The sequence below is a fragment of the Cricetulus griseus genome, chromosome 4, assembly GCF_003668045.3.
Source record: "Cricetulus griseus strain 17A/GY chromosome 4, alternate assembly CriGri-PICRH-1.0, whole genome shotgun sequence".
Taxonomy (NCBI): domain Eukaryota; kingdom Metazoa; phylum Chordata; class Mammalia; order Rodentia; family Cricetidae; genus Cricetulus; species Cricetulus griseus.
Window position 1 is genome coordinate 214,965,626 of NC_048597.1, and position 15,976 is coordinate 214,981,601.

The 15,976-nt window shown below is 43.2% G+C and overlaps 1 protein-coding gene across 2 annotated transcripts in view; it reads right to left on the bottom strand.

Annotated features, from left to right (window-relative positions):
* Rad54l2 (RAD54 like 2) overlaps nucleotides 1-15,976 on the bottom strand; it is a 99,874-nt gene that overhangs the window by 53,251 nt on the left and 30,647 nt on the right. For both annotated transcript variants that reach the window (XM_035443923.1, XM_027414416.1), the window contains exon 2: nucleotides 12,123-12,315. In XM_035443923.1, the coding sequence (XP_035299814.1) occupies nucleotides 12,123-12,261 (139 nt within the window). In that variant the 5' untranslated portion in view covers nucleotides 12,262-12,315. The remainder of the gene's footprint in view (nucleotides 1-12,122; nucleotides 12,316-15,976) is intronic.

Sequence of the window (15,976 nt, forward strand, 5' to 3'; positions counted from 1 at the left end):
CCGACCTCCTGGCATCTCAAGTGAACCTGGGAGTCAAGAATGAGAGGGACAAAAGGGACCAGGGGCACAGAGGGTACAAATCTTTGCATAATACAAACTCCACTAGGGTCCCTGCAAGGGTGGCCACAACACATTAGAAGAGACTGCTGCCCTTTCGAGAGAGAAGAGACAAGGAGAAATACAAACAGCTCACCAGCTTCCTTTAAAAGACGACTCAGGCGCACACACTGTAGTGTTATACTTCTAAATCTGTTCTGTGCGCCTGTTTAACCGGCACAGCAGAAGAGAGCAAAACTGTCTATGCTAGTGTCTTGGTTAGCGTTTCCATTGCTGTGAAGAGACACTGTGACCACAGCAACTCTAATAAAGGAAAACATTCCATTGAAGTGCTGGATCACAGTTTCAGAGGTTCAGTCCATTATCATGATGGTCCGGAGCATGGCGGGGTGCAGGAGCAGCAGAGCCCTACATCTTACAGGTAACAGGAACGCGACTGAGACACTGGGCAATATCCTGAGCACTGAAACTTCAAAGCCTGCCCCCAACAGTGACACACTTCCTCCAACAAGGCCACACCCACTCCAACAGGCCACACCTCCTAACTGTGCCACTTCCTCCAATTACATTCAAACTACCACAACAAGTAACCGGAAGGAGAAAAAGCTAACAGAAGTTACATGTACTTCCCTCCTACTGGTGAGCATACTGGAGCACAGAGCAACAAACTACACAACAGCTCTAACAAAATTCCCAGAAGGACACTGTAGTCCAGAAAGGGCAGTCGACTACTGACTGGGTAGTAAACATTATGCTGGAAAGCGAAGGAGGCCAGTGAGAGGAAATGAGCTCTGTAAAACCCCCGGATTACTGTATACGGTACTCAGATCTAATTAAAAACTTTAAATAATTCTTTCACATTCTTTTTTTTTAAAGATTTATTTATTTATTACGTATACAACATTCTGCTTCCATGTATATCTGCACACCAGAAGAGGACACCAGATCTCATTAACGGACGGTTGTGAGCCACCATGTGGTTGCTGGGAATTGAACTCAGGACCTCTGGAAGAGCAGTCGGTGCTCTTAACCTCTAAGCCATCTCTCCAGCCCCTTTCACATTCTTAATTGCGATAAGAACTTATGATTTAGGAACAGAAAATAAAGCAGAGTGAAAAAGAGATGCTATGAAAGGCAAAACTAAATACTTAGCTTCTATAACCTAGCCTAAAGTGCAACATTTGAAGTTATGCCTTGACAAAATGATAAACTCATTATCATTTCAACTATTTCATTTAATGTTGACTGTTTAATGCAAAAAACTTCAGAGTTGCTTTTTTTGTTTGTCTGATTTTTTTAGGGGGTGGGAGGGTTGTTTTGAGACAGGTTTTCTCTGTGCAGTTTTGTAGACCAGGCTGGCCTCAAACTCACAGAGATCTGCCTGTCTCTGCTTCCCGAGTGTTGGGATTAAAGTTAAAGGCATGTGCCACCACCGCCCCAGCCAGAGTTAAATTATAATCAAAGAAAGACAGGAGAAGCTCTTTCAGACTGGTTACATTAAATAGAAAATAAGTTTTAGGTACATGCCTGTTACCCCAGCATTTAGAAAGTGGCTGAAGGAGAATTCAAGGTCATTTTGGTGGTTTGAATGAAAATGAACCCTATGGGCTCATTATGCTGAAATGCTTGGTTCCCAGTTAGTGGAACTATTTGGGAAGGATTAGGAAGGAGGTGTGGTCTTTTTAAGTAAGTGTGACCTTGTTGGAAGAAGTGTGTAACTGGAGGTAGGCTTTGAGGTTTCAAAAGCCCTGCCATACTGATCATGGACTAAACCTCTGAAACTGTAATCAAGTCCCAATTAAATGCTTCCTTTTTTAAGAGTTGCCTTGATCATGGTGTCTCTTCACAGCAATAGAAGAGCAACAAAGGTGGTCATCTTCTGCTAGTTCAAAGCCAGCTTCAACTACAAGAAACTCTATCTAAAAAGAGGAGGAGAAAAAAGGGGAGGGAGGAGGAAAAGAAACAGCAGCAGCTGCTAACTTGAACTACACAGCAAGGTCAAAAGCCAGACACTAGGACTGGTAGCATATGCCTGAAGTCCCAGAACTTGGGGGATGGGCACAGGAGGATCAGGAGATCAAGGCCAACCTCTATGCTCCAAATCAAGTTTAAGGCCAGCCTGTGCCACATGAGACCCTACCTTTAAAAAGAAAAAAGAAAAAGAAAGGAAAACAGAAAGGGGGGCAGGAAGATATGAGGGGAATCAAGTGATAGAGAATATTCATATTATGTATAAAGAACAGACTTCAACCTACATATAAAGACTCTCTACAAATCAATAGAAATGGGAAGAAAAGTTCTCAAAAGTCAAAATGGTCATAGCATAAAAAGAGCTCAAGGTCTTAAATAATTTGAGAAATGCAAATACAACTCACAATCTAAAGCTTCCCCTCCCTAATTATTGGGAAAGAGTGCTAAAGGTCCTACCAAGTCATGCTAAACAATGGGGTCAGTGTCTGGCATGCTTTTCTGATGCAACTTTGAAAAATAATCTTTTGGCCATGGCATGCCCAAACACTCTGCCACTTTGTGTCTCCAGCCTGGCAGAGAAAGGGAGAACAGGAACTGTATCTAAATCTGCATTGCTTCTTCTCAAACAGGGAGGCTGTCATAAATTCTGACTTTTGCTACTTGACATTTGATCTTAGCCAAAAGGCTGCAAAATTATGACTAATGCTATTCTGGAAAAATCAGTCCAAAAATACATAGTCGAGTATTCGAGTGGGAAGAAGGGTGACAGGGCACACTCAGAAAAGAACTGCTTTGAAACTGTAATTCAGTTGGGAGTGGTCATGTACACATCTAATTCCATCACTCTAGGTTCAAGGCCAGTCAGATCTTTAAAGACAGTTCCAGACCAGCCAGAGCTACACAGAGACCCTATTGCAAAACAAACAAAAATAGAAACCGTAATTTCAAAAATGCTGCTGGCCATCTACAGAGACACCAATATGGTGAAACTCACCTGGCTGAAATGCAATGAGGAAGCTGATGACACCTTCCATTTGTCACAGGTTCTGACTGCTTCCCCATTATCAACTCATTGCTTTGTTTTGTTTTGGTTTTTTCTTCCTAAAACAATGCCCATCCCTCCCAATCTTCATACACAAGAACAGAATAAAACCTAGAGTTTGGGTTCCAGAGTTTTCATTTTGTGGTCCAGAACCAAAAGTTTCATCAAGGATTTGCCCAAGATCACAGGAGTTTAGAACATGATTGTCTTGCCCTGAGGCATGTTCCTGTGTAGTTCAGCATCTGTATTCTACAGTGCAGGCGATTCAAGGCCATAGCCACAGCCTGGATCAAGGCAGCACAGACTGTCCCAGCCTTTCCTGCACCATCAGTTTCTCTCCCTCCCTGATCCTTTCTATTGTCATAAAGCCAAATGATAAAACTTAACTAACTGAAAAAGATAAAATCAAACTGTCCTTGTTGAGAATGGTGGCCCATACACTTTCCTAGCACTTTAGAGGTGGGGAGTTTTAATCCAATTTAAGCACTAACAAATAATAAATGAAACATCAAACCAGAAAAAAAATTTCTTGATCACAACTCTCCCTTCACTATTGACTTGTTTATTTGTGCCTTCATATAGCAAAAGTTCTCAGCTATCTACTCTTAGTTAGGACTTGTGGCATAGGCCTGTAATCCTAGTTACTCAAGGAAGCTAAGGTAGGAGGATTCGAAGTTTAAGGGCAGTCTGGGCAACTGAGTGAGATCTTGCCATGGTCAAAAAAGAAAGAAAAATTAATTCTTTTTTAAAAGTGAGAAAAGTGCTAGGAATGTGTTGGGCCCCAGCCCCCACGGGGTCTCTGTGAGTTGCTTGTCAGCCAATAACCTACAGGTGCATCCTGTTTTCTAGTCTTGGCTTACAGCCCCGGCCTTTGTGAAAACACAAACTCTTACATCTGGGGTTTTCCCATTGTGCTGTAAGTCTGTATATAAGGCTGCTCCCTCCCTGCAATAAAGACTCACACACACATTCTCTCAGCACAAACGACTGGACGTCTTGTCTTTCATTTAAATCTCCAGGCTTCCACCCGATACATTAGACCTGCCCATGGTGCAGGCACCACAGGGATGTAGCTCAATGGTATAGCCCTTGCCTAGTAGCATCAAAAATGCCCTAGATTCAATCCTCAGTAACACACAGGACACAAACACAGTTATTTAGAGGGTCACCAAATCCTAGCCATCTGTTGTTTAAGCATCTATCACTGCCCCGAAACTGTTTACCAAGGCATTAAGGGTAAGCTCAGCACTTGGAAAGTCAAAGCAGGAAGACTGTTGAAGGACAGCTAGGGCTAGCTATGTAGTGAGTTCTAGGCTAGCAAGGTTACCAAGTGAGACCCTGACTTTAAAAGGGGGGAGGGAAGCTGGAGAAATGGCTTGGTGATTAAGAGAACTGGCTGTTCTTCCAGAAGACTGGGGATCAAGTCCTAGCACTCACATAGTGGCTTATAACTGCATAACTCCAGCTCCAGGGTATCTGACGCCCTCTTCTGGCTACAGACTCTCTGGATTCCTTTACCTTAGTAGTCATTTCTTCCTTTTTCCTGCTGTTCCTAGCCTCCTCTAAATGTTGATGTGCTAAAACTTGGGTTTTCACACTGTTTCTCTTATTCTTCAGATGAACTCATCTTGATTTGCAATTTAAACTCGGCTATAATTCATGCTTTTACCCCTACTCCATCAACCATCTAAATGCTTTCCAGGAACCACAGTTTAGAGGTATAAGCCATATTAAACTTAATGTTTATAGAACTAAACTCCTTTGTGCCCTACCTCCAACTCCAAACTTTCCAAACACCACACACGGAATCTTCCAGCAGTTTTACAGTCCAAAATTTTTGGAATTCATCATTAATTTCTTGCACAAAATCTACAACCATTGGATGAAGGAAGGGAGGGAGGGAGGGAGACAGAGAAAAAGAAAGATGGCTCAGAGATTAAGAGCCCTGACTCTTCTTCCTGAGGACCTGCATTTGATTCCCAGCACCCACGTGGCAGCTCAGAACACTCTGTGGCTCCGGTTATGGAGGATCGGATGCCCTCTTCTGGACTCTTGGGGCACCAGACATGCACATGGTGCACAGATATACATGCAGGTGTAATACTCGTGCATGTAAAATAAATACACATTAACAAATCTTGAAAAAATCATTTGTTCTATCTAAAAAAAAAAAAACTAAAATCTAACTACTTTTACCACTTCCACCAAGCCACCATCATCACTTCTGCCTGGATTTTTGTGACAGCTTTGTAACTGGTCTCTCCTTGTAGCTAATTCTCTACTTATAAGTCAGAGGATCTTTTAAAACTGAAGACAGGCCGGGCAGTGGTGGCGCATGCCTTTAGTCCCAGCACTGGGGAGCAGAGGCAAGTGGATCTCTGTGAGTTCAAGACCAGCCTGGTCTACAAGAGCTAGTTCCAGGACAGGCTCAAAGCCACAGAGAAACCCTGTCTCAAAGAAAAACAAAAACAAAAACAAAAAAACAAAACAAAACAAAAGACAGATCTTGTTACTACTCTGCAGAACCTCTCCAACGTCTCTTGCTATCTGACTGGATTGTTCTTTCCAGTGAATTCAGATCACAATTCAATTTACCCTCTCAAGTGGGGTTTTTAGTTGGCTGTGGGTTATTTTGGTTTTTTGACATCCCACAGAAAGTAGCATTTCTCACATACATATTTCACTTGGACTTTATCTAGTCTCCATTTCTTTACAGCACTTTTGACATACCATTTATAAACCAGGTATGGTGATACTCACTGTAATCTCAGCACTTGGAAGGTTGAGGAAAAAGGACTGCCATGAGTTGAGGCCAGCCTAGGCTACACAGTAAGTACCAAGCCAGCCAGAGCTCAAAAAACAAATAATTAAAAAAGAACAGACAAATTATTTATGTATTTATTTTAAATGTCCACCTTCCTAGAATGAGAATCCCATGAAAAAAAACCATATTTTATCTTCTATATTCTCAATGCCCATGACATTGGGTACAAAGAGCAGAGGCTCCACAAATACTAGGGAATGACTGAAACTGTGTTCCCCTTTCCCTGCTGTTCTCAGACATCACACTGCTTTCCTGATGGCCCCTGGTCCTTTCGGATCTGTCACCACTTCAGGCACTGGCAGTCCCTGGGGTTTTTTTAAGCAACTCTGAATCTTTGAAGACTCTAAATATTAGGTATCTGTCTAACAAGAACTTAATATCAACTATTATATTTGACAAAGTCTATAGTGATCTGTAAACTAGGCAGGAGTCAATTAGACATAGGGCAGAGGAATAACCTTATTCTAAATGGTAATGTTTCATGGGGGAGCGGGGGCAGGGTTTCTTTGTGTAACAATCCTGACATTGCTCTGTAGACCATGCTGGTCTCAAACTCACAGAGATCACCTGCCTCTATCTCCTGAGTGCTGGGACTAAAGGCATGAGCCACCACCACCTGGCCAGTAATGCTTCATCTTAAAGGGAGTCTAGGGGTAAGAGGTAAGAGGTTAGCCTTGAACTCACAGAGGTCTGCCTGCCTCCTGTAGTATTGGGATTAAAAGTGTGCATCACAATGCCAGGCCCAACTGCTAACTCCTTTTGTTACTAAAAATATGCCTATTCTCCCTACTTACATCTAGAAACATGCACGCATGCACACATACACACACACACACTTATGTTGAGTAAAGAAGTTAAACTGGGAGGAAGAATATAATATGTAATATACTATGCGGTTCTTTTTATATAAAAAATTCTAGAAAACAGGCCTGGTTAAATGGCTTAGTGGGTAAAGGACTAACTCTGAAAGCCTGAGGACCTGAATTTGGATTTCCAGCACCTGTATAAAAAGCTGGACACAGAGAACCATGCCTTCAAAAAATTTAAGGTAGAGAAGACACCCGATACACAAACGTACCCCCCTCTCACACTCACACACACACACACACACACACACACACAAATACAAACTAATCATTAGTGACAAATCTCTCCTTCCAGGTGCAGTTTTGTTTGAGGAACTTTTTTCCAATAAAGTTTTAGATTTACTTAATGAGTATCCTGCTTGCAGGGATGTACTGCATGACGCAAAAGTGGAGTACAGACAGCTGTGAGGTGGCAGGTGGGTGTTGGGAATCAAACTCCAATCCTACGCAAGAGTAAGAAGTACTTCCAACCACAGGGCCAACTTTCCAGCCCAGTTTGGAGGACTTTTGGGGGTGGCAATACCAGAGATTGAGCCCAAGGCTTTATGCATGCAAAATATTCTACCACTGAGTTCATACTTAGCCCTTTTCTTGTTTGCTGGTTTTCAAAACAGGCTCTCTCTACATTGACCAGGGTGGCTTCAAACTCATACCAGTCCTCCCTCCTTAGCCTTCAGAGTCTGGAATATGAACAGCCACCCCCTAGCAACACCTTGCTTTGTCTGAAGGCCTTCCACACACACACACTAGGTAAACTGAGCTAACTGCTGAGCTACATCTCCAGGCCTCTGAGGTATAATTCTTCCTACCCCCACACTCTAGGGTGCAGTTAGGAGTTGACAGGGTCTCACTATACAGCCAGGCTGGCTTCAGGATTCTTGCGCCTCAGCCTCCTTAGTACTGGAATTACCAGTAAGAAAAAAAAAAATTTTTTTTTTGATACATGTAACTCTTTATAAAACCAAACCCATCCATTCTGATTTTGGTTAAAACTCTGGAGGTCCCGGTACTTTTTCTGCTCTCAGTAACCTGGAGAGCATGCCCTTTCCTGTAGATGGCTGCTATTTACTGACTGGTGAGAATCCAGTTAAGAGTTTGAAACCACTAACCCTGGGAGCTGGAGACAGGAAGACCCTGAAGGCTCACTAGTCACCCAGTCTAGGCAATCACCGCTTCCAGCTTCAGAGAGACCCTTGTCTCAAAAAATAAGGTAGAGTCAGGCATGCTGGCACATGCCTTTCATCCCAGCACTTAGGAGGCAGGGTCAGGTGGATTTCTTTGAGTCCCAGGCCTGGCCAGCCAAGATTAGATATAGTGAGGGAAATGGGTAGAGAGAAATTAAGGGAAACATCCGATATCAACCCCTCGCCTCCACAAGCACACAGACAAGAGAGAACACCTCCATGCATATAAACACATATACACCCACCCACACACACACTCACACCATAAACACATATACACCCACCCACACACACTCACACCACAAACACATATACACCCACCCACACACACTCACACCATAAACACATACACACACACACACACACACACACTCACACCATAAACACATACACACCCACCCACACACACACTCACACCATAAACACATACACACACACACACTCACACCATAAACACATACACACACACACACTCACACCATAAACACATACACACACACACACACTCACACCATAAACACATATACACCCACCCACACACACTCACACCATAAACACACACACACACACACACACACACACACTCACACCATAAACACATATACACCCACCCACACACACTCACACCATAAACACATACACACACACACACACTCACACCATAAACACATATACACCCACACCCACACACACTCACACCATAAACACATACACCCACACCCACACACACTCACACCATAAACACATACACCCACACACACACACACTCACACCATAAACACATATACACCCACCCACACACACACTCACACCATAAACACATACACACACACACACACACACACTCACACCATAAACACATACACACACCCACCCACACACACTCACACCATAAACACATACACACACACACACACTCACACCATAAACACATATACACCCACACCCACACACACTCACACCATAAACACATACACCCACACCCACACACACTCACACCATAAACACATACACCCACACACACACACACACTCACACCATAAACACATATACACCCACCCACACACACACTCACACCATAAACACATACACACACACACACACACACACTCACACCATAAACACATACACACACCCACCCACACACACTCACACCATAAACACATACACACACACACACACTCACACCATAAACACATATACACCCACACCCACACACACTCACACCATAAACACATACACCCACACCCACACACACTCACACCATAAACACATACACCCACACACACACACACACTCACACCATAAACACATATACACCCACCCACACACACACTCACACCATAAACACATATACACCCACCCACACACACACTCACACCATAAACACATACACCCACACACACACTCACACCATAAACACATATACACCCACCCACACACACACTCACACCATAAACACATATACACCCACACACACACACACTCACACCATAAACACATATACACCCACACACACACACACTCACACCATAAACACATACACACACACACACACTCACACCATAAACACATATACACCCACACACACACACACTCACACCATAAACACATACACACACACACACACACAACACAAACACATATACACCCACACACACACACACTCACACCATAAACACATACACACACACACACACACTCACACCATAAACACATATACACCCACACACACACACACTCACACCATAAACACATATACACCCACACACACACACACTCACACCATAAACACATATACACCCACACACACACACACTCACACCAAATCAACTTAAAAAAAAACAAACCCTAAAACAGTGAGTTACAACAACTAACACAAGTATCTCTATTTTTAGGAAAAGTCCAGGAAGGTGCATATAACTCTGATACTGTAGTGAAACACAAAATGGTCTTGAGTCAAACTTAAGAAGTCAAGATATACTAGTTGAACAAGAAAAAGAAGATAGTATCTAATAGAACATTCTGTATCATTTTGAACTTTATAAGTGATAGAAATAATTTTTAACTTTAAAATTTCAATGATGCAGCTGGGTGTTGGTGGTACACGCTTTTAATCCCAGCACTCAGGAGGCAGAGGCAGGTGGGTCTCTGTGAATTTGAGGCCAGCCTGGTCTACAGAGCAAGTTCCAGGACAATCTCCAAAGCAATACAGAGAAACCATGTCTGGAAGGAGGAAAAAAAATTCAATGATGCTCCCCACCCTCCAATTCCACCTACTTGGTATGGTAGTACACTCCTATAATCCCAGAATTCAGGAGGTAGAGGTAGAAGGAGTAAATTCTAGACTGCCTATCCATTGCAAATTCAGGGCCAATCTGGAGTATCACATAGCAAGTCTGTCTCAAAAAAGCAAAGTGCTCACTTTGGCAACATATATACTAAAATCTGTAGCCTAGGCTACCAACCAAGTTCAGTTCAAGCCTAGCAACTTAGTGAGACCCTGTCTAGAAATATATAATGCAAAAAAATGGTGGGGACATAATTCAGTGATCAAGTGCTTTCTACCAGGCACATGGCCTTGAGTTCAATTTCCAGTGCCACAAAAAGAGAAGAAAAGTTTCTATGCTATTTCAAGAACTAGAAGTTAACCTGGAGCATCTGAGGATTCCCAGTTTGAGGCCAACCTAAGCGACAAAGTAAGACCCTGTCCAAAAAAACCAAGTTGAGGGTCAAAGGAAGCAGGGAGCTTAACAATAAATAGGAGGAATCTAGAGGCAGCCTATTGGCCATGGAAATGCAGTCAACCTTCTAGTTGGAGTAATTTACAGTCACAAGTGACCAGCACTGCAGATGATCAACATTTTGGGGCCGTCAGTCTGTTTTGAGAATCTCTATGCAGACAATTCCCTCATGTACAAACATGCAAGTAGAATTTCAAATTGTGTTTTCAGGAGTCTCACAGGACACTTAGTAGCCACCACTCTACCTGAGAGTTCACACTCAGTAGTCATCACTATACCTGAGAGTTCAAACTCAGTAGTCATCATTCTACCTGAGAGTTCACACTCAGTAGTCATCACTCTACCTGAGAGTTCACACTCAGTAGTCATCACTATACCTGAGAGTTCACACTCAGCAGCCATCACTATACCTGAGAGGTCACACTCAGCAGCCATCACTATACCTGAGAGGTCACACTCAGCAGCCATCATTATACCTGAGAGTTCACACTCAGTAGTCATCATTCTACCTGAGAGTTCACACTCATAGTCATCACTATACCTGAGAGTTCACACTCAGTAGTCATCACTCTACCTGAGAGTTCACACTCATAGTCATCACTATACCTGAGAGGTCACACTCAGCAGCCATCACTCTACCTGAGAGTTCACACTCAGTAGTCATCATTCTACCTGAGAGTTCACATTCAATAGTCATCACTATACCTGAGAGTTCACACTCAGTAGTCATCACTATACCTGAGAGTTCACACTCAGTAGTCATCACTATACCTGAGAGTTCACACTCATAGTCATCACTCTACCTGAGAGTTCACACTCAGCAGCCATCACTATACCTGAGAGTTCACACTCAGTAGTCATCACTATACCCTGAGAGTTCACACTCAGCAGCCACCACTCTACCTGAGAGTTCACACTCAGTAGTCATCACTATAACTGAGAGTTCACACTTCAGGTTGCAGACTCAAGCACAGAGACTCTACCATGACTCCTCCATCACTTGGGCAAGTATACTCCACTCTTGAATCTCTGGATTTGAGTCTAGCTTTCTGTTAAAGATGGGCTAAATTCTCATCTTTCCACCACTAGACAAGGTTTACTTGTAAAAACAACCATCCATTTCCTGAGAAGGAACACAGAAGTTCTATGGCTGGGTTCTCAGCCATGTCCTCTTACTAAGAACGGCCCACTAAATCCAACTAGAACCTAGGAATAATGGCATGTATCTACAATCTCAGCACTTGGAAGGATAAGGCAAGAAGATTACAGTTAGTTCACGGTTAGCCTGGCTTATAGTGCGCTCCAGGCCAGCTTCAGCTATACAGAGCAAGACTGTCTCAACAGCTCTCAATCTCTCCCCACCAAGGAAGAAGAAAAAAAAAAATCTCCCAGTAAAAGGACAGGGCAGTGTCTGTTATCAGCAGAGGTACTTACCATCAAGCAGGCCTTCCTCGTCATCCCTGTCATGCTCCTCCTCGGCCACCTCCTCCTCCTCCTCCTCCTCTTCCGCATCCTCCAGCTCCACGTCCGGGTCCAGGTCTGGATCGCTCCCTGAGGCGGATTCGTCTGACATGGCTCCCAGAAGTCTTCAGTGGGCATTACCAACTCATGGTCCACTCTAGGGGTCCTAGGAGGGGAACAAAAGGCATCAATCAGAATCACCAAGGTTTCACTTCGAAGTGCAAAGCTCCACCCACCCACCCCAATAAAAGGACACTGAAGGTGAATTCCCTGGAGCTTTTTAAAGGCAAACTAACCAAATCCAAATCCAAATCTCAGTCTTGTCCATGAGTATTCTACCTTGATACATGTTTTGCTGAGTTTTCCCAGTTCACCCATCTCAAGGACTGCTTTGACAAGAAAGTAACAGCCACTAAATAAAAACTGAATGTCTTAGAATTCCCTTGTCCACTCCTTTGTTTTACTGCTTCCGGTTTCCTGAAACCATCTCCGGTGCCCATACCTGCACATCTACACATACACATATATTTATTTACAATTCCAGATACTATTCTAGGTAAAGAAAGAGGGAAAAGCATGCAGGGGGTGTGAGGGGCTGGTGTTTGCCAGGAGGACCTATTACTTTACACTGGGGTGTCAAGGGAGCTCTCACTAAGCAAAGACTAAAAGGAGGCATGGAAGCTATGCAGACACCTGGAAGAGTGAGCATCAGAAGCCGAGCCCTGAATCAAGGAACTGGGTATCCTTAGAGACTAAGGAATGGGCCCTGTATGGAACAGGGCAGAGCACTAGGACCCCACACGACAGCTCACTCTCCAATCTACTGAATCAAGATCTAAACCTAGTGAGAAGCTGACTGTTTACTACACTGCCACTCTGCTCAAGCTTGTAGGAAGTCCCATGTGTAGGTCTCAGGGACCACGTCGTCTTTAGGCTCTTCTCTACCTCTTATCCTAGTTCCAACCATATTTTTCAAAAAGCTTTACAAAGTGCTCTCAATTTCCAGAATCACACTTTTCTTCTGAATTCCATTAGCTATACTAAATACTATGGACTTCCACTGAAGAATTCAGACAGGCTCCCCGCTGACCCCACAATATCCCTCCAGGGCAGACATGTAAATGGGAACTATCTTTATACTGTGGGTATTCATTTGTCCATATTCCCCGCCTCACTTGACAATCTGCTTTATCACATATACTCCGCAGCAGAGCTCCACAGATTTGAACTCACAGATATCCGCCTACCTCTGCCTCACAAGTGTTGGGATTAAGGCATGCTCCACTACTCTCCTCCTTTTTTGTTTGGGGAATAGGACAGTTTTTTTGAGACAGGGTCTCAAGTAGCTCAGGCTGGTCAACTGGCATCGTAGCCAAAACTATCCTCAAACTCCAGATCCTAATATCTTTACCTCCCAAATCCAAGGATTATAGTTATGAACAACCACAACAGGCTTTAGAGAAAATTTCTAATTAATAAGTACCTTTAGGTACCCAGATGCCTGTTATTTGAGGAAGTAAGGTTTGCAGTACTAGAGTAACAATCACAGTAGCAATCACAGCACTTAGGAGGCAGAAACATGTGGATCTCTGTGAGTTTGAGACCAGCCTGGGCTACAAGAGCTGGTTCCAGGACAGCCTCCAAAGCCACAGAGAAACCCTGTCTTGAAAAACCAAAACAAAAAACACAAAACCTCAGCCAAACAAAAAGAAAAAAAAAGAGGGAAGGCGGGAGGAAGGAGGAGGAAGCAGAGAAGGAGGGGGAGGAGGAGGAGAGGCGGCTGTGGCATACTCAAAACACTTTCAAACAGGAGACTGCCAGTCATAGTGGCACATGCCTGCAATCCTGGTAGAGAAAGGACGATCACTGCAAATCTGAGTCCAGCTTGGTCTACATAGCAAGTTCCAGAACAGCAAAGGTTGCATGTCAAGACCACATTTCAATTCAGCATAGATTTTTATTTCTAAAAAGTGAAAGAAAAAAAACAAAGGACTTCAAAGGCTCCCAATACAAAAAAAAGGATAATTTTTAAAGAAAAGGAAAAGCTAACTCCCTGATTTGATCATTACACATTGTATATATAAATTATCACATTGTCCATAAATATGTACAATTATTGTATGTGACTCTTTTAGAACTAAAAATGGTCTCCATAGGGTAAACAGAAGAATAGAAAGTGACTAAATTCTCAGAGAATATCAATTTTTTTTTATCCATTCTTCCATAGGCCACTAAATTTTTGTTAGAGATGACACAATGAACATTATTCCCAGCTCGTTAGAACCACACCAACTATTTAAGAGGCTCTATTACTGATTTTCAAAAAGGTCACAAATGGAACAAGACAAGCACTTGTAAGCACAAGGACCTGAGTTTGATTCCCAGAACCTTGACTTTAAACCAACCAACCAACCAACCATGGTGGTACACACTTGTAATCCCAGTGCTGGGGAGGCCAAGACAGGTCCCTAGGATTCTCTAGCCAGCCTTGCTGCTAGGGGAGTTTCATTCCAGTGAGAGACATTGCCCCCAAACAAATAAACAAATGAATAAATATGGATACTTGAGAAACAACACCCAAGGCTGTCTCCTGGCCTAAATGTGCGCGTGCGCACACGCGCGCTCGCGCACACACACACACACACACACACACACACACACACACACACACACTCTCTCTCTCTCTCTTGCATTCTTAGAAAGCCCACATTGAAATCAAAGGACTAAATAAAGATGTATACACCATCACTAGGGTGGTCCATGCAATTTCAAAGATGGACAGTAATGATAGCACATGATCCTGCCTTTTAAGAGAAAGAAGCCTTTCTACTAAACATGGTGGCACAGGAGTAACACCGGAACGTAGGAAGAGGCAGAATTGCTAATTTGAAACCAGCCTAGGATACACAGCAAAACCCCAAGTTAGAAAGAGCACCCTTTTCATTACACGACCTCATCAACTCTGGAGATTTCTGAATAGTATTAAACATTCCCAAATGACCTCAGAGCAACTCCTAACAAGTGCATCTGACTTCATTAAAAACATAAATACTGCCGGGCGTTGGTGGCGCATGCCTTTAATACCAGCACTCGGGAGGCAGAGGCAGGCGGATCTCTGTGAGTTCGAGGCCAGCCTGGTCTCTAGAGCGAGTGCCAGGGTAGGTTCCAAAGCTACACAGAGAAACCCTGTCTCGAAAAACAACAACACACACACACACATACACACACACACACACACACACACACACAATACATACACATAGACACAAATACACACAAAAAATATAAACATAACCCTAGGTTTAATGGCTTAACAGGGGAGCATGAAAACATTCAGTCTATAGCATTGAGCAATGCCCTATGTAAAAAAACAAAAACAAAAACACTAGTCAAAGAATTTATATAAGTCCAAGACAAGAAAAGAGTTTAGTGCAGGTAAGCTGTCCATCCTGCTAGGAACCCACTAGAGATCACTAAAGTTACTTCAGAGCCCTTCCATATAGAATAATGACGCTGCTCTGATCACTCACAACATACTTCAAACTCCTACTAAGCTTAAATGCTTTGGAGTGAACATCAGTTCTTAAAAGCATATTAAGACAATTAAGGCAGTCACAAAGCTAAACTGACACACCTGACATATTTTACTTGGAAACAGAATGAGACTTTTGACAATTTGGGACTTAAGACAAAATAAAAAAGAAGAGTAAATAAACCCATTCAAGACTCCCAGTAGTGGGGCCTTGGTAGACAAGCTAACTCTCTAAAGGCAGTGCAGTGGAGTGGGACCCAGGGAACTGGACCACGCACAGCAGAAACACAGACAT